This window comes from Callospermophilus lateralis, chromosome 5 (assembly GCF_048772815.1).
Source record: "Callospermophilus lateralis isolate mCalLat2 chromosome 5, mCalLat2.hap1, whole genome shotgun sequence".
Taxonomy (NCBI): Eukaryota; Metazoa; Chordata; class Mammalia; order Rodentia; family Sciuridae; genus Callospermophilus; species Callospermophilus lateralis.
The window spans coordinates 156,589,260-156,611,278 of record NC_135309.1 but is presented as its reverse complement, the minus strand read 5'-3'; the positions used below and the strand labels follow the sequence as shown (position 1 = coordinate 156,611,278).

At 44.6% G+C, this 22,019-nt stretch overlaps 1 protein-coding gene across 2 annotated transcripts in view; it reads right to left on the bottom strand.

Moving 5' to 3' along the window:
• Ctnnd2 (catenin delta 2) overlaps positions 1-22,019 on the bottom strand; it is a 361,255-nt gene that overhangs the window by 134,076 nt on the left and 205,160 nt on the right. For both annotated transcript variants that reach the window (XM_076856215.2, XM_076856216.2), the window contains exon 6: positions 3,630-3,747. In XM_076856215.2, the coding sequence (XP_076712330.1) occupies positions 3,630-3,747 (118 nt within the window). The remainder of the gene's footprint in view (positions 1-3,629; positions 3,748-22,019) is intronic.

The window sequence follows — 22,019 nt, the reverse complement described above, 5'->3', positions numbered from 1 at the left end:
CAACAGAGCTTGTACGTAACCTATCAGGGGAATCCAACATGCCCTGGTTTATTATGACGTACGGTTGCTGTCATGTTCCAATGGCAGAACTGAATAGTTGGGACAGAGTCCAGGGGGCTCACAGAGCCAAACATGTTTATGCTCTAACTCTTTGCAGAAAGTTTGCTGGTTGAGACAGAGCTGATCATTTTGACCTTTGTCTTGGACTTGAGGAACCAGAGGAGAGGAAAAAAATATACTCCGATTTTTAAAAGGGCATAACATCAGGAGGCAATTAATCTGAGCTAAGTTTTGCTTGAAAAAAATCACAACACCTTGGCTTCCATTTCTCAGACATCTATTATGTGTCTGTCACCACTGGACATAGGTACCATGATTCTATTCAATGGAGGCTGGAAAGCACAAGCCAGGCTGTGCGGGACCAGGGCAGATGCTGCCTCTGATCTGCAGTCCAGGCTCAGGGCTGGAGCTGGGATCCCAGTCTTGCCTGATTTCCTCTATAGGCTGAAATCTGGTGAGATGCATCTGTGCCCTTTGCTGGATCATGGGCATGTGAAAGTCAACCAGGAAAACCAGCTCTCAGGACACATATCTGGGGCCTTTGCCATTCTAGACCTTTCTTGTCGAATTTTCAAGGTTTCACGGCAGCTAATCCCACAGGCTTTGAGTCAACTTGATTTTCTATTTCAAACCTCCTCTCAGCATCAAAAAAGGAACCCGGCATGAAAGCAGGTAAGCACAGGACGATGCATGAAAGACAGAAAAGTCTCTCATTGAAAGGAAAATGTTATGGCATAAGTCAGAACGATTTTCAAATCAGCTCAAACTGATTTTTCTTACATCAAAGACTTGGGAGAATAAACTTCTCTCTCCTCCTGCTGTTCATCTTCCCCAGGGGCTGCGCCATTCCTCTGTTTAACAGAAGACTACTGGGGACCAAATCTGCTCTCTTGAGAAGTGTTTTACAATCTACCTGCTGTGGGGAGATGATTCGGGGAGAAGTTGGAGGAACAGAGGGAAAGAGGTGGCGGTGGGAGGCGAGAGGGGTCAGGAATTGAACTCATGGCTCTCATTAAGATCCCCAGAAGGTGGCAGTCTGGTGTGGTTTAGGTAGGTTACCAATTCAAGAGCTTTTCTCTGAAAAGATGGGGAGGGGGTGGAGGAAGAAAAGAAAAAGGACCCGACTGCCAACAGAAGGCATGTGGCAGCTGGTGGCTTTGCTTGTGACATGCAATGCAGTCCACAGCACTTTTAGCAGTTTCTTTTGGCCACCGGGGTCATCTCGACTCCTTATTTTCTATTTGAAAGGGCTAATATGGAAGTCATCTGTAGAGTGCTCTACCATATGCTATTCATTCAACAAACTGTCCCCATTATAACAACAGAGCTGAGAGCTTGCATAGAATCCAGGCTCTGTATTCATTAACTTCTCCGGCCTTAAAGGGAACGTGTGCTCACTTTTACCCCCTTGAACTTGTCATTGTGAAAGCTCAGAGTGGCCGAGCAGAGCACTGAGTGGAAAACTGTGGTACAATAATAACATGTTAAAACTCCATCTTAGCATGCAGCCTGCAAAGCACTGCTGAGTGACTTAACACATCTGAGCCTTGCAACAGCCTTGGCATGCAGCTATGATTATCCTCCCTGTCACAAAGCTGAGGTCACTTGGGCATGGTCCTCCAGCTGGCTGGAGCTGGAGATGGTACTGTCCACTGGTGCCGCCTGGATGGCCCTCAGTGCTCTTCCTACACATCAGGGATTTCAGGGTCTTCTGACTCCAGACTTGAAGACTCCAGATTATTTCAACTTTCCTTTTGGGGGAAATGTGGATAGCCAATAGACGACCTCCAAGGTCTCCCAGGAGTATTAGAAGTTTGACGTCTGAGGCATCAGATGAGAGATAGTTGTGCCTTGGAGCACACTGGCTCTCAAGCCACACTGCTGAGACTGCCTGAGCTCAGAGATGGTGCAGGGGAACGTGGCTGAGGCACAAGGCCACTGACTTTCACTTTAGCTTCACCTGCAGTCCAGATGTCATTTAAGTTCCTTCGTATGCATCATGGTAAGAGGCTTCGGCTCCCCTCGCCTCAGTCTTTCACAACGGCAAACATCAAGATGCTTAGCTTCGCTGCTTCAGGAAATCACTTTCAGTAGCTCTTTTAAAAATCAGGAGTCTATTATGCAAACAGGCTTCTGTAAATTCTCAGGGCATCTCAACTGGTCACTTTTCCAGGGATTTAAGTTTCCTGTCAATGATGCTAAAAGGTCTAAAATGGTCATTAAGGGTGTTTACAAAAGAGGCACACTTAAGCCTCTGTTACATTATGTTCTGTCTTAGAAATTAATAGCGCATGGCCAATGAGTGGATGCAGGCCTGGGGGTGGCAAGGATGAGATGACAAGCAGCACTCGTGACTCAAAGAGCTGGAGTCCCAGGAGACACCCAGGGCCCCAATCTTTGAGGAGCAAGGCTGAGCCATTGGTAATTCTCTAAACTTCTTGGTTTTTGTAATGAGTGTCCAAGGCTGAGAAGTTTAATGTGAACTTACTCTCAAAGCTGAATACAACTAAGGGAATAGAATCACTCCTATTTTTTTTTTTTTTGATTTTTTACAATTATATTATCAAAGCAGATTGCAATTGTCCCATTCAGAGCTCCACCTACTAAGGCAGGCCCTTCATCCAAGTGCACATCAGATTCATTTTTAAAGGTATCAGCACTTACAACCAGAGCTAGGCAGTCAGATTAGGGACAACAAAGGGGTCTGGGAGACATATTCATTAGTGCCCCAAAGGCAACTCTGATGACGAGTCGGGGTTGGGGACCATGGGATCAGATAGGGGTTTGCAACCAGGGTGGATTTGGCTCTGCATAGAAGGCATGGCCATGTGTGGGGACATGTTTGTTAGTACTGGGGTGGGTGGGTTGGGAGATGCTACTGGCACCCAGTGGGTGACGGCAGGAATGCTGCCTGACATCCTGGGTACAGCCCCTTACAATGAGGAGACAGAAGGCCCCAGTTGTTAATAGGAACAGCTCCTCCGAGCCCTCATTGAGGTATCACACTTAGCCATGCACTACTTTGAAGTATAGGTAGAAGCTGTGTTTATATGAAGATATTATGAAATTACTTTGCGAATCTGTATTAGTGTGAACTGAAACTCATCTAGTTAAGAGAAAACAAAATAACTCAAACACTGGAAAGGTTCACCCATTTCCATCTTGGCTTGTGAACTACAGCAGTGAGTACATATTAATAACTTAAGGCACTGGCAGCTTCATTTAGCTTTTTGACATTCTCTCCGATTTTGAAGGCATTTTAAAATGGCACTTAGTACAATTAGCAGTTATTAAAAAGATAATATGAGAATACAAGATTATTCCAATCTTGAGGAGTTTTAATGTTAACCTGGATTGTCACACATTGCTAGTCTAAGGTTGGAATGCTAGTTCTAAGGCCACGAGGAGAGGCCTGCTTGCCTGGATAGAGTTGGAGTCACACAGAGAAGCTGAGAGAGCTCAGGATGCATGTGTGAAATGCCACGACAGCTCTCCGTGTTGTCCTTCATTGCGGGGCCCTGCGGCATCTGTGTGCTCTGAGATGCTCAGTCCGTGCAGACACTACAAACCTTGCTATCGATCTCGCTGCTCCCCAGTGCAGACTGGACCACGTAAAGCAAGGCATCTGTGAGCCCGTCACACTCCCGCATCCTCCGGCGGGCCTCCTCTCCGGCTGAACTTACATTCCTGCAAAGCAGAGGGAAGTGTCAGTCATCAGTGACCTTCACTGTGGTCACTGAGAGAGCATCCTTCCAGGCTACCACCCCCAGTTTTAAAGAAAACTTTTTTTTTTTTTGGTAAAATGTTAATCAAGAATATAGCTTTAAGCCTGGGGTTGTGGCTCAGAGTAGAGCTCTTGCCTAGCCGTGTGAGGCACTGGGTTCGATCCTCAGCACTGCATGAAAATATAAACAAATAAAATAAGGTTATTTTCAAAAAAGAATATAGCTTTAATGAGTGGGATTGGCTTCAACAACAGTTCCTGGAATTGAGTAAAACAAAGATCCCTTACTGCAACTTGGAAAACAGAGCATGAGGACTTCCTAGCATGATTGATCTGCCATTCTTGTGACTGCTGAGAATGGGGGACTTTCAGAAAGTCCCAGGGGTCATGTCATTTATAATCAACAAGGGAATCAGAAGTCTTTTGATTCAAAGGCTTCTTCTTCTTTGAGAAGTCTGAAGCAATTTCAAAGACAGAGCTTCTGACTTATTGAAATATCTTAGAGATCTAAATTGGCCTGCCTCAAAAATATACTTACCCTGGCCCAGCCAGAAGTAGACTTCTAGGAATTTACTCTAAGGACACAGAGTTTCTGGACAATTTAGTCTTTGGGATGTCCATGACAGTTCTTAGGGGAAGGAGTTACTCCATATGCTTTCCTGTCCTGCAGGGCCTGAGCTAAAGTCCAGAGAAGGGGCCTGTTGGGCCGGAACCCAGCTAGGAAGCACGCAGACCATGGTTAGGATTCGGCTCCAGGGGAAAATTTCTGCAGGGACTCTGGACCACTCAGAGGGGATGCTGGGGATGATGAGCTAATGGAAGGGATTGGAAGAATTTAGAGAGAAGGACAGAGAACTAACTAGGTAGGGCAATGGTTCTCAAACTTTGGGAACCTCAGAACAACCTGGAAGGCAGATAAAATATAGGGTGCTGGATTCCACCTGGGTCTGGCTCAGAAAGCCTGGGTTGGAGTCAGATAAGGTGCATCTCCATGGTGATTCAGAAGCTGAGAGAAAGGCCCTAACCCTGTGGGATGAGTTTGGCTGGAGGAAGGTGGTCTCTTTGCTGCCTTCTAGGAGGCCATGGGGAGGATTCCCAAAACCTCTGAACTTGGACAGTCTGGAGGAGTGGAAATGGTAGGACTCTCCACACCAGCATGGTCATCAACACAGGCACTTCTTCATTTTGTTTTCAAAATATCTTTTGCGGTTGCACCTATTCTACTTGGCAGGTGAGGAAGCTGAGCCTTAAAGAGGTTATCCAAGGTCCCGCAGCTACTTATGGAGACACTGAAATGAAATATGAGGAAAGGAGAAGCCAACAGCTTCGGCCTTAATGGAGAATATGGACAGACTAGACTTTGTTTGTTCATTTTTTTTTTTTAGGATAAAAAGAAAATGAAATAGACCTAATGCTAAAATGCTACTGAATATAATGCTTTCTTTGATATCTAAAAAGTTTCACAGGAGATATTAAAAAGAGTTTATCAGCATTTTAGTGTATCCCTAGAAAATGTTATTTAATTTAAATTAGGATTTTGGGCATTTGCTGATCTTACAATATGAACAAAAATTTCAGTTTCTTAGGTAATACAACCAATCAAATATTGACAGCGTTTTAATGCAAAATTTTATAAATTGTACCTTGTGTCGACCAACGTGTTTCTGGCAATGCCCCTAGTGGGGGCTGGGTGGGAGGAGGAACTCACTTTCTGCTATGGGAAATGTGGCCAGGAGGCACAATAGTATTATTTTAAACTAGAAGAATGGCCCTTATAAAAGTCAAGTTTAGACCATTCATCCTTGAAATGATTCTCTCCAGGTTGAGCTTTGAAGATATTAGAAGAATAAGTTTGTCAAAATTCCCTATCAGACCTCCACGGCAATGAGTGACCTTGGGTTTGGAGGGTGGTTTTTCCAAATGAAGAAACTGTGGAATTCAGACCTGAAAGCATCTCAGCTCATGTACACCCCAGTCTGAAGCACCCTGAATACACCTCCTGGAGGGATGAGATGTCTTTCCTTTGAACATCGTCATGATGGGGAGGCAGCCTCCTGACCCACAAATAGAGTTAATCGTGATCAGCACTAATTTCACTGATAATCAAAAAATGTGCAGGAAATAACAGGAATGAACAGTTCATCAACATTAGATGCTGTCAACATTAATTCTAGCATATTTTAGTTTCTATTTGATTCTAGTCCAGTCTGCTCCCAAATTCAAAACGTTTTTAATTAAAATGTACATGATGTTGAGACACAAGAAAGATTAATATAGTCTCACTAGACAAGCTAAAAGGACCAAGACACCCACACTCACCCACCCATATGCCTATTGTCTGCAAGTGACAGGAGACAACATATATTATCAAATGGATACAAGTTTGTGCTTGTCTCTTCTGTGGGTAATGGTTTCATACAAGCTTTTGGACATAAATTTCTACTTTTATTCAACTATTACAGAATTGGTAAAAATCACATTAGGTGAAACTTTGGGCTTTGCTTTGCAGGCAATGAGGTTTTCCTTTTTTCCCTTTTCCTCCTAAACACAAGATCTACTACTCTTTCAACTATGGCACTCAGCTTCTGCTGTTCATTACCAGGTACATGAAGAAGAATGATGTACTTTCCACCCACTGTAAGGAACCAGTGCAGAAATAAGGTCACAGCTTCAGTAATTCCAATACAAAATCCAAGATGGAGGTTTAAAACTGTAAGGAAGTAGGAAGGGAACCAAATAGATTTGGTCCCTCAAATCCCATCTTTTGGTTTTCTCTCTGGCTTCATCTCCCACATGTTGGCCATCTGCACCAGAAGCACTCTTTATGGGAAATGGAAGTCCCATTCAGTTGAACGTGTGCTGTAAGCTCCACAGCATAGTCTGTGGAGTACTGGGTATTCCATCTGAGTTAAATAGTGCAGAGAATGATGGTTCAGAGGCACAAGGCATCCAGCAGCACCGGACACCTGTGCCACTTGCAGCAGGTGCACCTTTCATGTTCTGGCCACTCAGTTGAATGTATGCCGTGAGCTCTCTTGCAGAGCTATGAGAGCACAGTCCTTGAGTTCCCCAAGGAAATCACTGTGACCACTGGTGTTTATCATCCAAGATTGTTTTCTACTCCTAATAAATGGCCTAGGCAGGTATGATTTTGTTTTTTAACCATCCTGTTTCCTCAGGAAACTTGCATTTATCCCTAGAAAATGTATCATTGTCTCTTTTTATGATGGTACCTACAGATCTAGCTTAGTCATCAAATGACTTCTGGTGTCCCATGTATAAACAGATCATGATTCACATTTTTTTAGACTTTTTGCACCTAAATGGACACTCAGGTTATGTCTAGCTTTTTTCCTATACTTAACAATGTTGAGCTAAAGTTCATAGTTAAGGGTTTTGTCAGATGGATGCTGTGGACCTGTTTTAGGAAGAAAGAATTTGCAGAAATAAATCCATTCAAGTTAACAAAAGTAGATACATGCTTTTTCTATACCCAATGCTATCTTGTGATAAAAAGACAATATAATACCTAGTCTTTGACCTTTAGAAGGTCACAGACTAGCCAGGTAAACAGATATGTGTGTGTGTGTGTGTGTGTGTGTGTGTGTGTATGTGTGTATAATGTGACTAAATATTTTGCAAGCAGCAACCAGCAGTATGAAGGAATGGGAACCAATCTCCTTTGAACATGATTCTTCGGTGTTCAAAAGAAAATGAACATAGGCTGAAATGGATGGATGGGTTATCACTTGCCTCATTCAATAGAATCTTTCCTTAAATTGTAATTCTATAAAATTGGACATTGGTAATTTTCCTTAACATTTACAGCAGAAAATTGTGAGTTTGTGATTAAGAAATAAGGACACAGAAGGCATTAAATGTGTTTCCAGCAAGGAAGCATCTCATGTGAATTCATTTTTAAGAGTGGGATAAAATCACAGACACGGGCTCAGGAGCAGTCCAGGTAAACTGTGTGTGCACACCAATCAGCACATCTACTCAGAGGTGGGGTCAGCAGACCATTAAAGCCTTTGACAGAGGAGAGGACCCAGCAGGAAGAGGTAGAATTCTGCATCTAATGCCAGTTCTGGCACAAGACCTCTCCATTTCACTGGTATCCTGAGCCAGCCCACTATGTCGTGACATCATGGCTAGCTCCTGGTTCACTGCAGTAATCTTGTCAGTGCCCTTCACCAAGCCCCGTTTCCTGTGCTGTGTCCCCCCTAACATCTCTAGGTACTAGATGGCATAGGTAGGCGGCTGTGAGTGCTGCGAAAGGATCACCAGAGGCTCTGCTGCCCCACGGGCTCTGCAGCAATAGGCAAGTGAAGGTTTATGATGCTATAACCATACGCAAAGGAGACAGAAGCAAGTCTCCCCGACCTGCTTGGTGAATCCAAGTCATTCAAATGGCAGTTCCAAGGCCACCTTTCTCTGACATCTTATGCAGAGGGGCAGAGCTGAGAACGTCAAAGGGTAAGTCCTTGGCCTTGAAGCCTAGTAGAGTTTGCTGGGCTAGATTTCCAGGCTGCTTTGGGCCATGACTCCACTTTTCTTTCTACTTCCTCCCTTTTTGACCTCAAATGTCTCTAACTGTTGTCCCAACTCTGTCCCATCCACCCTAGGTTGGAAATAGATGACTGCTCCTTCAGTTTTACAGGTCTCACATAGATGGGAACTGCTTCCTGGGAGCTTTGCTTAGTGGATTGCTCGTCCACACCTGATTTAGATGAATCAGATTTGGAGTTTGGAGGTGAAGAGATTCCGGACTTTGAATCAAATGTTGTAATGGGATAGATTTTTAGAGAGCTTGGGATGAGATAAAAGTATGTGGGATGAATGTATCTTTGAGGGCCAGAGAGGTGGTCAAATACTGGCCTCTCAAAAATGTCTATGCCTTAGTCTTTGGAATCTGTGACTAGGTGGCCTTACATGGAAAAAGGGACTCCACACATGGAATTGGGCTCTAATCACATGAACCTGGAGTCACAGGGACCCCAAGTATGAGAATTCGATCCCATATTCTGGTTCTGACATAGAGAAGGCTTCCTGCAAGGAAGAGAGAGAAGCAGGTTGGAGGTCAGGCCAGTGGAGTGGACAGCCAGCAAGGAAACAGAGACCTCGGTGCTGTGTCTACAAGGAATTGGATTCTGCCAACACCGGAAGTAGCCGGCCATCAGAAGCAGATTCTTCTCTGGAACCACTGGCAGGGAACTCATCCTTATCAACACCTTGATATCAACTGGGGAAGCAGGTTAGTGCCTAGATTCCTGACCCACAGGCACTACGAGATGAATGCAAGTTAAGAAGGTATTTCTAGATGGTCAAAGAGTTGTACCCAAATGCCACACAGGTAAGAATCAAAATTCTTCCTAGGAGCATGTGTGTGCGGGGGTAGGCAGTGGCATAAGTCATCTGCCCTCCATGATGCCAGGCCAGGCTACACCTGGATGTATCCCAGAGCACGTGGAGGAGGCTCTCTGCATAAGACACACTGAACAATGTGGAATGTGCTGCCTGAGTCCAAATTACACCACTTTATTTTTTTCCCCCTCCTTGATCTCATTACCCCAAAGGATGCCACCAAATTTGTGGGCATCAGCCTGTCCCAGAATGCCCTTCTGTTTGCTTGATATCTTTTACTTCTGTCAGAAGAGGCCCCTGAAAACCTGTGTCCACAGCTTCCATGAACAAGAAGTGCAGCCGGCATCTGTGTCTTCACAGAAACGAGCCTGTCATGCCAGGGGAGAGAAATGGCAGCGCCCTAGCCCTGCTCCAGTGGTGTCGGCAGAGCGGCCTCATTATTTTCAGTGAATAACCAGAACACTGTGGAATGCCCACCGCAAGTGCCAGGGGCTATTAGCCATTTTAGGATCAGCTGCACCTCTGCAGACTTTCACTGGGAAGCTGAATGTCCCTGAACAGTCTTGACCTCTCTCTCCACATCCGTGTACACAGCTGGCACCTCATCACAGTCAAGTCAGAACAATTTCCAGGGAAAGAAGTTCCCTAAATTTTTTTAAAAAAGATTAGCACAGTCTTGCTTGGATTACAATGCACCTTGCTGTCTTTTCCCAAGGAAGGCAATTTCTTTATAAATAAGAATGATGATGTCTCGGTAATTACTGTTGAGCTTCAGGGACAGAATGCTTCAGTGGCCAAAGCCCAGCTACCGACTGGGGCTGGTGGCGAACCCCACTGCCATTCTGCACTCAGAGCGGCAGTTGCTGTATCTGCCCCACAGTCCTCAAGTCCCCTCTGAAATGTAAACCATCAGAAAGAGACAGGTGAGCTCCTCCTTCATTGACTATTAAACACTGTCCTCTTAAAAACTGCCTGGGTCCATGCCTTCTGGAGTCAGCCATGCATGAGGGAACATTGTTCCACAGAAGCCCAGAGCGGAACCAGAGATACCTGACTTAAAAGACACCCTCTCCCTGTCAAGTGCTACCTAGGGTTTAGCTACATGATTCCAATTAAAATTGATGGTCACCACAGAGTGAACTGCTCTATGAAACGTCTGCTAGAAGTTTCCCGTTGGGCTAAATTACAAGAAAATCAGAGGGGGGATAAAAGAGCAAATGCTCTGTGGCTAAAACCATTAGCTGCAAACCTAATTGTGCATGTGGTCCTTTGTGCTCCACAAACACACACACACTGGCCATCACTGTTGTTTTGGGGTGGGAGCTGTACTCATTAGGCTTTGTTTAGTTTTGTGACCAGTTCTGAAGCTGGAAGTGGTACCCTGTAGTTCAACTCCTGGGTGAATGCCCACCTACCCTGTTCTCCACTAATGCCCCCAAAGTTCTCCTCTTGCCTATTTGTGGTGGGCTCAGAATCTCAGAATCCCATTCCACGTTGGAAGGCCCTCGCCCTCATCCTTGGATCCAGCATACCATCTTCCTGTCAAGACCACCCACCACCGTCACTGCCACAAGTTGCTCAACGTTTTACCTGACATGGCCCAGTCACAAATGCAACGATAGCAAAAAGAAAATGTCCTGGGCCAGAAGCAAATAAAATTAAAAAATGGATAAAGCAAGTGTTTTCTTTCTTCTCTGCTAATCCAGATTACACACACACACACACACACACACACACACACACACACACACATTCATATATACCTTCATTCATTCATTCACCGGGTACATAATATATTAATATGCTAAGAAATATTGCAAAATAGAATGCAATATTCACTTCACCAAGCAGGTGGTTTCCAGGAAAACAAGCATTGTATCCTCAGCAAATCATGAGCAATAACAAATGTGACCCAATTCTTTCCATTTCAAGTTCTACATTTTCTAAGAAGTGGAAGAACACAACTGACTAATAAGGGATTATCGGTAATTGGCTACCTCCCTTTTAAAGTCAGATTGTGGGTTTGAAGACATTCAAGATTTGGCATTATGTTCTGGATTATTAATAGCAAGTATTAAAACAAACTTTCTAACTTTCATTTCGACTCCTCAACTAATTCCTCATATGCAATCATGTAATCATTCAGTTTATTTACTTGTAGGAAAATGTAACAACGCATACTTCAAAGACTGATTAAAGCTGAGAATCCATGTGATTTCGAAAGCTCACTTATCTAGCTGGTCAGCTTTCCTGGAGGCCTCTTCTTGTTTTTACGATTGCCCTGATCACTCACTGATAGCTTATGAAGCACCACAACCACCACCAGAGAGCTGAAGGTCTACTCAGAGGCAAAGATGTGCCAGTGGTGTGTGCCTCCTCCTCTTCTTCCACACTCAACCCTCCCAAGGACCACTATAGTCTGGGAACTCAAGGTTGAACTGCTGTCCTCAGCAGCTCCCTAAACTGTTCAGTGCCTTGCCCAGCCCCGTGTGGTGGAAGAATTGGCAGCACCTACACATGAAAGGGAATGGGGAAGAGAAGGCCCCAGCTGCTCAGGGGCTCCAGGACAGGACAGGACAGAGGCTGCGGGCGTCCATCTCTCTCTGCAGCTTTGGTCTTTGTGATGGACTGAATGTTTTTGTCCTCTGTAACAAATTCTCATGTTGAAATCCTCTCAAAGTGATGGTATTAGGAGAAGGAGGAGCCTTTGGGAGTTGATCAGGTCATAAGAGTGGGGCCTTCATGCTAATGAACAGAAAACTAGAAGCAAACAGCAGAAAAGTCAGAAGAGGGAAGGGAATAGGAGAAAAGAGAGAAGAAGGGAAAGTGGAAGTACTGGGGATGAATTACAGCAAATTATATTCCATGCTTTTATAATTACGTCAAAAGCAATCCTCTTGTTAAGTATAACTAGAAAGAACCCAAGGAAAATCAAATCAATTAAGAAAAAGTGAGGCCTTCATGAACGGTGTTAGTTCCCCTAAGAAAGAAATCTCAGGTGCATGCCTATCATTCCAGTGACTCAGGAGGCTGAGGCAGGAGGACTGCAATTTTGAGACCAGCCTCAGCAACTTAGCAAGACCTGTCTTAAAATGAAAAATAAAAATGTCTGGGGATGTAGCTTAGTGACAAAGTGTCCCTGGGTTCAATCCTCAGTACCAAAAGAAAAATTAAAAAAAAAAAAAAGAGAAAGAGAGAGAGGGATCCCAGGGGAAGTCAACTGTCTGCAACCTGGTGAAGGACTCTTACAATTACACTGCCTCTCTGATCTCAGAGTGGTGAGAAGAAAACTCCTGTGTTTTATAAGTCCCTCGTCCCGACTAAGTCGACCTTCCTATGTCTATTCCCCAGGGGGAAACACTGCTTAAAATGCTAATAAAAGCAGTCCTTGGATCAAAACAGCTTAAGTCCTGTGTCCAAATTGAGAGAAAGTGATTAAAAATAAAACCAGTTTTCCTTTAGTCGCTAAGAGAATCACCCATCTCTGCGACTTGCTACCTCATGAACTCAGAAGTTGTGAAAACTCGCTGGGTGGTCTTTTACTTCATCTACAGAACATGCAATGCTAGAAAACGCTGACTTAAGTAGCTTGGCCAGAGATGATGGTGTGCTTCTAGCTAGGTGAACATGACACTAGAAACAAATGGAAGTTGGGCTAGTTGATTAGCTAAAAAATGATTTGTTAGATTAGATTAGTTAAAAAACCATGGCTAACGTCTGTGGTCCACTCTTCGAGAAGAAAAAATATCTAGTGTGGAGATGGTAGGGGATGGAAGAAAGGAAGAAAAATGATAAGATTACATTTCTACTTTATGCAAGAGAAAAATATACAAAAAACTCAGTAAAACTCAGACTACTTGGCCTTTTTTCTCCCCAGAAAGGGAGAAGAATATATATTTAGTCGTGGTTATTGAGATATATGTTTAAATTTTGGAAAGAAATTTCTGAAAGCCTTATTAAAAGAAAACAGGAGCTGGCTTCTGTAAAGAGGAGCACCAATAAGGACTTTCAAGTCTATGGACTGAGTTGCTACTTAGGAATACTGTCGGAAAGGAAACTCCGCAGCGCAGAGTTCCTCCATCTAAAAATCAAGCCTGCTACAACACCTGCACAGTTTGTCTGCACGTTTGTTCTTCATTGTGGTGGGGAGAACTCTAAAGCTGTCCCTCCAAAATTCTGGCCACCTGGTGGAATCAAACATGAACCTAGGAACTGCTGGGAAGGAGATTTACAGATGGAATTAATCTTAAGGTAGGGAAATAATCTTGGATTATCCCACTAGTCTTCATGTAATCACTCAACCTTTATAAGAAAAAGTGGACGGCAGAATATTCAGCCTGAGCAATGAAAGGAAGGACCGCCACTCAGACTTTGCAGACGAAGGAAGGGGGTCATGACCAGGGAACGTGGTGACCTCTGGAACCTAGAACAACTCCCTCCAACAGCCCCCAAGGAAATGGGGCCCTGACTCTACAACTGTATGGCACTCAATTTGGCCAATAACCTGAATGAAACTGAAAGTAGGATTTTCCCAAACAGAACTTGATGACCAACATCTTGATTTCAGCACAGAATCCAGCCAAGCCCCCATGAACACCTGGTGTGCAGAACTCTGAGGTAATGAACTTGCATTGTTCTAAGTCATTAATATCGTAGACATTTATCACAGCAGCAATAGACAACTACTGCATTCATGTAAGAACAACAACAAACCACCAAATATCTGCGTATCTGTTGTCTTGGTTTTAACATTTATGCTAAAGTATTCCAAAAATTTCATATGAACTTTGTGTCTTCATATGAGGGCATTTTAGATGCTCCATGTAACAAGATGGATGCAGACATTGTGAAGCCTCCTGTTGCAGGATGGTAATCTAAACAAGCTCCTCCCCAACCTTAGGTTACACCCCAGAGTGACTCTTCCTGGCTTACTGCCACCAGATGGCTTGCAGTTAGAACTAGTGCAGGGTAATGGCACCACTGGGTGTACAATTTCCTTTTACTTCTCTAGAAGCACAGGGAGCAATGCTTCAAAAACCCAAGAATTATAAAGCTGCATAAAAAGGTCAAACTGCAAAGACACTGAGGAGCCACAGAGCACCATTAAAAACAGGTCACAAGGTGGCCGTGAAGAGCCGCGTCGCACTCCCTGTCCTCTCAGCAAGAAATACGTGCTGCAGACGAAGGGCTTCTAATCTGTTATTCCACCAGCCACTCTTTTTTGTTTTGAGAAAGTGTTAAGATTTTATTGAAAAGCTGCATCCTTAAGCAGCTTGGTGGCCATCCTGAAGACAACGGAAAAACAAAAGGGAGGACTTTTGCCTTCCACCGACTGCCCAGGCCACCTTCGTCCTTCAGGTCTACTGCTCTAGGTAAATGACAACGATTCTGAGAACTTCAGCACAAGGTACATAGAATGACTTCATGGGAAACCATCAAGCCACCCAAGGAAATGGGGCCCTGACTCTACAACTGTATGGCACTCAATTTGGCCTGGAAGAATCTGGAAAGCAAAAGCTAGGCAATCCGGATTTTTTTCTAATGTTCATTTTATTCCCCTAATGACCAATCTGTTATATGTACATGGAAAGGTCTTAGAGATGTATTGAAAAAACAGTTAAAAACAAAACAATTTATGAGGAGAGAGAGTAGATTTAATTTTTGTATAAGAAGGAATGCAGGGAGAGGGTTCTTATATATCATGCAAACATACTAGCTATTAGAATCTAGTGATCAAATGATTTCACTAAATCCAGTAATTTGCTAAAATTCTCCAAGAAACACACTGCACTATTTCAGTTTTAATTACAAATACTTATCATGAAATATTTATATAGAATGCTAAAAATAAAATACATAGTGCTAGGTTATTCCAATGGAAGAAATTTAGAATTGCTGCAGTCTTAGAACAATGGTTCTGCACATGGACATGTCTCCAGGACAGTGTGGCCATGGTTAACACTCCCCATCTGCACTGGTCACTTACTGTGTGGCAAGATTAAGTCACAACTGTAACTCATCCTCCATCTGATATGGATCCTGGGGGGAGTCAGCATCAGTCAATGCTAAGTTCTGAATGCTCTGTCTCCCAAAATACATGTGTTGAAAATTAACCCCCAAGGTCATGGTATTAAGAGATGAGAGCTTTAGAGAGGTGATCAGGTTGAGGGAGCCCTCATTAATGCAGTTGATCGGTGCCCTTGTAAAAGAGGCTGAAGGAGTTTGTTTGCCCCTTCTATTATGTGAGAATACATAAAGGCCCCATTTTTTTTGGGGGGGTGGGGAAGTTACCAAGGATTGAAATTAGGGGCACTGGACCACTGAGCCACATCCCCAGCACTATTTTGTATTTTATTTAGAGACAGGGTCTCACTGAGTTGCTTAGCTCCTTGTGTTTGCCACAGTCTGGCTGGGCACAATTCAGGAGCCACTTGTCAAAAGAAACTAACTTTATTTTTAGAACCACACATGCCAAACAAAACAGCTCCTCAGGAAAAAACCCTCAGAGCCCAACTGCCACCACCGGCTTCCCACAAGCCACACTCCCCAACCACCAGCCTCCACACCTCCCACAATCCTCTTGCTCTTGAGGCCGATTGGCTGGGTCGCACGGGCGGAGCCAAAAAGTCCCCCAATGAGCAGCTCTGTGGCCTGAAAGGGCAGGGAAACAGCCCAATGAGCTTCACCGCAGAGGAGCCAATCAGCTAGATGTTGCTGGGGCCGCTGTGAGCCAATCATCAGGTGGCAGTCTGAAAGTTTGCTGGGGCCCCTTCAGCTGTGGCTCTCAACAGTTGTTGCTGTGGCTGACTTTGAACTTATGATCCTCCTGCCTCAGCCTCCTGAGCCACTGGGATGTGGCTCTGCATCCAGGTAGGCATGTGTCATTGCATCCAGCTAAAGGCCCCATTTTTGAATCAAAGAGTGAGCACTGACCAGGCCCTGAATCTGCCAGCACCTTGACCTTGGACTTCTCTGTCTCCAGAACTGAGCAAAATTTCTCTTGCTTCTGCATTACCCAGACTAACATATTTTGTTAGAGCACTCGGCACGAAGCCAGTCAGCCTTTTTGTTAGTTTTCTTTTAAGTTCTGAGTTTCCCTTGCCTCGGAGACTTTGAGTTAAAGTGGTGATGAACAGGGAAAGATCAAGAAGAGGGAAATCAGCCAGTGCAAATTTATTCACGACTACAGTGATCAAGCGATGCCCAAAAGGAGTAAATGAAAAAATTAATGGGGGGGAAGACAGGTAAAGTGAAATGGGGATGAAGTGGGGCAGTGCCAACTGGAGGCTGACCTGGGGTTTCCTTAATGGTTACGTGGTCGTGTACCGTAACCCTACTTCACTCGCTAGGTAGACCTGGGTGTGGCACACCCTCGACTCCTCCCTTTCCCACACACTCGCATCCAGTCAGTCAGTAAATCCAGTCGGCTCCAACTCCAAAGCATTTCCAGAGTCCCCCAGGACCCTGCCTTGTCCTTGAACCACAATCTCCTGTCCTTTGTCCTCTGGCCTCTTCCCTCAGTCCCCAGGAGGCACCACACAGTGGCTACAGTGCTTCTCAAAAACGTTCACTGGTGCTTGAGTCCGCCCCATGATGTTCCATTTCACTCAGAGGCAAACTCAAAGTCCTCCCCAAGACTCATCCGCTCACTCAAGGCTCCCTCTCACAACCCCACCCCCCACGGCTCCTCCCTGCAGATGCATAAGAATGGAGAACGGGCCTGTCTCCTGCACCAGGTGGTCAGCATCTAGCTCAGTCCCTGGTGTGGAGCCTGATAAAAGCTGTTGAACTGCCAAGACTGTATCCATGATCAAACCTCAGCAATACTGAACTTACCCTAGATTTGTCAGGAGGGATGAAGGACAGAGAAGCTGTGAGGGATTAATCCATCCATTGTTCCATTTCTACTCACTGACTAACAGGCATTGTCTCAATTTTATTGATGAAATGTTGCTCTAAAGTCAGAAACTTCATAAACTTTGGTATAAAAAATACACAACTCCTTTTTTTTTTCTCTTCATTCCAGCTTAGCCAAGCAGTTGCGTCATAGTCTAAAGGAAGTTATGATTTGGAAAAGACTATAAATAGCATACAGGCCCCAAGATGTTCAGGACTTGCCTTGTATTTCCTTGCTTGATGTCTTTCCATGTGCAAGAACAAGATTCATCCTGATAAACTTAACAGGGTAGCTCTCCAAGCCTTGGCTTACTATTCCACATAGTTGTAGATAAACACTTGAGAAATAAATCAGGAAAAGACAACCGGGCATTGGGTCTGGGATGCCCTCTGACTTTGGCACAGGAGGAAGAATGCTTTTGAAAAGGAAAGCAGGTGGTGGTGATGAGTCAGGCATGTTAAAGACAGACCCTTAGCAAACACAATGATGATGTTTGCTAGCAAGGAAGTCCTTATCTACGTATGGAAAGCTTTATTGGGAACGGTCCCAATATCCAGGACGACTTATGGAACATACCACCAAAGTTAGCTGTCTATCCAGATATGAAACAGAAGCTATTTAATAACCAAAAGAACCATCTATTGCCACAATAATCAAATTACTTCTGATTCTGCAGCTTAAAACAACACAAATTCATCAGGTTACATGTTATGGTTTAGATGTGAGGTGTCCCCCCAAAACTCATGTGTGAGACAATGCAAGAAAGTTCAGAGGAGAAATGATTGGGTATGAGAGCCTTAAACAATCTGTGCATTAATTCCCTTATGGGATTGACTGAGTGGTAACTGAAGGCAGGCAGGGTATGGCTGGAGGAGGTTGGCACTGGGGGCAAGCCTTTGGGGGTATATGTTTTGTACCCAGCAAGTGGAGTCTCTCTCTCTCTGCTTCCTGATAGTCATGTGAGCTGCTTCCCTCCACTATACTATTCCACCATGATGTTCTGCCTCACCTAGAGCCCCAAGGAACAGAGCTGGCTATCAATGGACCTCTGAAACTGTGAGGCCCCAAATAAACTCTTCCTCCTCTACAATTGTTGTGGTTGGGTTTTTAGTCACAGTAGCAAAGAGCTGACTAAAAGAAGGCCATCATGGGTCTCCAGGGATAATGTCAAGGTTTCAGTAGGATGATACTTTCCCACCTCTAGGGGATAATGCATTTCCTTGAGTTTTCATCATATTGAGAAAATTCAGTTCTTGGTGGTCATAGAACTGAAATCTCCAATTCTTTCCTGGCTGTCAGCTGAGGACTTTCCCAATTTCTATGGGCTGCCTATATTCCTTGGCTTGCATCTGGCTTCCTCCATCTTCAAAGCCAGCCATGGTATGCTCAATCTTTAATTCTTAAGATTTCTCTGACTTCCAACCAGAGAAAGTTCTCTGCTTCTGGGGTCTCATGCACATGCTTAGATTGGGCCCATGCCGAATTTTTGTGACAGTTTCCCATCTCAAGGTCCCTTATTCTTACTCACATCTTCAGAATTGCTTTTGTCAGGCAAGGCAACATAGTTGCAGATTGCTGGGATTCATGCAAAAAGTCTTCGGTGGGGTGGTTCCCCACTGACACAGGCTCCACTGTGCCAGTGGTAGAATGCTCTCCATTCTTCAAGGTCACATGTTTAACCGGGTCAGTGCAAGTCCTGACACAGCAGGGGAACATGGGAGGTTCAATGGCAGAGCAAGCCCCTCACTGCCTCTTTGTGCCTTGGGACTACCTGCATCCTGATGTTATTAGTGTGGCCTGAGAATATGGAGGTTGGCGTGAGTCTCACAACATTCTAAACCTTTACTCTAATAATTGTTTGCAAATGACACACTGAAGTTGTTTTCATTCATTATATGGGCTAATAAATTAAAGTTCCAGCTTTCTTGTGAATCTACTAATGATTCCCAAGAACTAAGTATGGAGGGACACCTGTGTTATGTTTGCCAGCACTTCAAAGTTCCTATGATGACACACTCATCTGGAGAGAGACAGGAGGACAGCCAATTCATTCCCAGCTACAGAAGAATTACTGATGCTCCTGGGGGTAAACAATGGGAAATCGAGATGGAAATAGAGACCCTGTCCAAAATTCATGCAGTGTATAGGATAATCTGCCTTTACCTAGTGCTGGGGAAAGTATTTACATAGAGTTAAGTTGATGCATATTGGATTTACCAAAAACAAACAAAAACTCCAAAACAAAAAGCCCCAAACCACAAACACATACACTTTCTGGAATGTACACATAAAATAGTTAACTGGTTTACTTCTGGGTTAAGAAAGTTGGGAAGGAAGGCAGGCTTATTTGATGCCTTTCATATTGTTTGGTTGCTTTAAAAGCACATACATGCAAGACAATTATTTCTTCATTTTTTGAAGTGTTGGTGCATATAATAGTAGAAAAGGTCAGAGTAATTAACAATAATTGCATGTTAATATGATTAACTGTACCTCATTCCTGAGTGCTCACAGTACCCTCTTGAGAGTTTTTGGTGAATAAAAGGGCTGAAGCTAGAAGGTAGGGGCTCTAATCTTTGGAAGTCAACTTTAGTAAAAATATCCTTTAGGGAAGCTTAATTATCCTAAGAGCAGATGAAGATCTAATAAAGACTGACTTGAATGGCTTGCGTTTGACTATGCAAGAACACAGGGTGAAGGAAGAATGGGTAGCCATGAACGATGACATCGTGAAGGACACCTCTGACTGATGGTCAAGAGAAACCAATAGGTGCCCGAGGCCAGCTGTGCCTGCACTCCAGAGCCCAGCCTGGCAGCAGGCCGCCCTCCACGGTGCCTGTCTTCATCCACCGCCAGGTTGGGTCTGTGAATGAATATGCATGGTGGCTTGTGATTTCTTTGCCTGTCAAATCGATGATAACTTGATAAAATGAAAAGGAGAAAGAAGGATTAAGTGATGCCAATATTAATGGACTTTGGCTACAGAAGGGAGATAAAAAGGGAAGCCAGCAGTAGCACATTCTCCTGGTGCCTGCTCCTTCTTTACCTCTATTCCACAGGGAAATCAGAAACAGACCAAGATAACATTCCTATCTCAAGCATGTTATAGGAATTTCAAGCAAAGAAGTCTGGAGTTGAAGGCAGTGTGCATTCTGGAAGACCCAGGAAGAGGGTGTGGAGAGCAGGAGGAGCACATCAGGATACAACCTGTCAGGTCCTCATCTTCTCCCTTAGGAGCTTACGCATATCAATGTCATCATTTGTTTATAAATAATGGAGATATTTTCTACTCCCTAAGGCATTCCTGGGGCAGCAGAGAACTCTGGTGTGGCGTTCTGACTCTTTATCTGCCTGGCTTTGCACAATACATTGAGACTCTCTGATCCTCAGGTTCTGGATCCGTTCAGTGGGCTGTTTGGATCAGGCCGGAGAGGAAGTCTGAACTAACAGACCTCTATTCCCCCTCCCTCCTCTTTCCCCCTGACTTCTGCTCATTCCAGCACACTTGTTGTCACACGTTATTATCACTCAGGCTCAATTATTGACTTGGCAGCCCAATAATCGAACCCTTTCTTCTGCCAGGTTCAGGACTAACTGAAAAATATGACACAGAAAACAGATGGAAACTCAACTGTCTGTTTACAGCTCGGAATGCTAAGAGGGCACTAAAAAAATTTCATTAATTATTTTAATGTACATAAAATTGGGGTAGAACAGACACAAAACTACCTTCTTAACAATTTTATATAGTTCAGTAGTGTTGCGTGTGATCACATGGTTGCGATAAATAATATTTTAAGGAAATAACTTTTCATCAAAATTAATGCAAAAAAAATCCATAGTGAACCTATCACCATTTTAAGTAAAGATGGGCTCCAACCTGGCATAGCTCATCCCGCCTTGCTTTAGCCTCAAACCAGCCCTGCATGACAGGCCCATTCCCATTTACAGACAGAGACACTGACACAGAGCTGCTGCCTCAGCGACCCCAGGTTACCCAGCGAGGTCTGCAGTCAGATGGGGAATGGACGCGGCTCCCACACGGTTGCATTTCATCTCATATCAACATCACCTGCATCTCAAAGATAGCGTCCCTGATTGATGCTCTTTCTGCAGCTTCTAGGACCCAGTCCAGGATCAGCAAAGGGGCCCAGTGCTGTCCTAGGTCCCTCCTGCCCCATGCCCCCTAAACCCCCACTTCCTCCTCCCCGCTGTGAGCACTGCCACATTTCTAGAGCACAGAGGCACTTCCTGCCAGCCGAGCTTCCATGGTTCCACAGAAACATGACCTTCCTTCCTGACCCGCCTCAACTCCCACTAACCTGTCCCCTCTCAGGACCCTCTTTGTCAACCTCTCCCTGGAGAGCCACACAGAGCCCCTTGTTGGCCCCCAAACGTGCACACAGGCACTGTGCCCCTCCTGCCCCCGGATCCTTCAGCCTGGTGTGCTCTCCTCTGCCCCTCAACCTGCCCACCCTCCCTCAGCAGGACCATCACCTGGGGGGTCCTCTTAGAGTCCTGCAGGAGAACACACTGGGGTCCTCCCAGTTCTCCACGGTGTTTTTTTAACGGCACTAGATGCACTCATTACGCACCATGGGTCAGGTTTCCCTCAATTCTTTTGGGTCATAAATACCATTTCTTATCTTTGTTTCTACCAAACTTAGCAAAATCCTGGGCACACACTAGAAATTCGATATATGCTTGTGCAGAGGAAGAGTGATCATCCATTTTATCCAAGCTGTAGAGTAGCTCTTGGCCCAGAAGAAGAACATGAGATGGTTATAGCTGTTGTACTTATTGCCTGGGGCTCGGGGGTGGCTGACCACAGTGATGAGCAAGGACAGGCTGACACCAGGGAAGCACCAGGAGGAAAGCTTTCTGTCCAGACTCAGAAGCCCAGGTCGGAAGCCTGGTGCATGGTTTTCCACCAAAAGTGCCAGGGTAAATTGCCAACCAGGTAAGTTTTTTTTT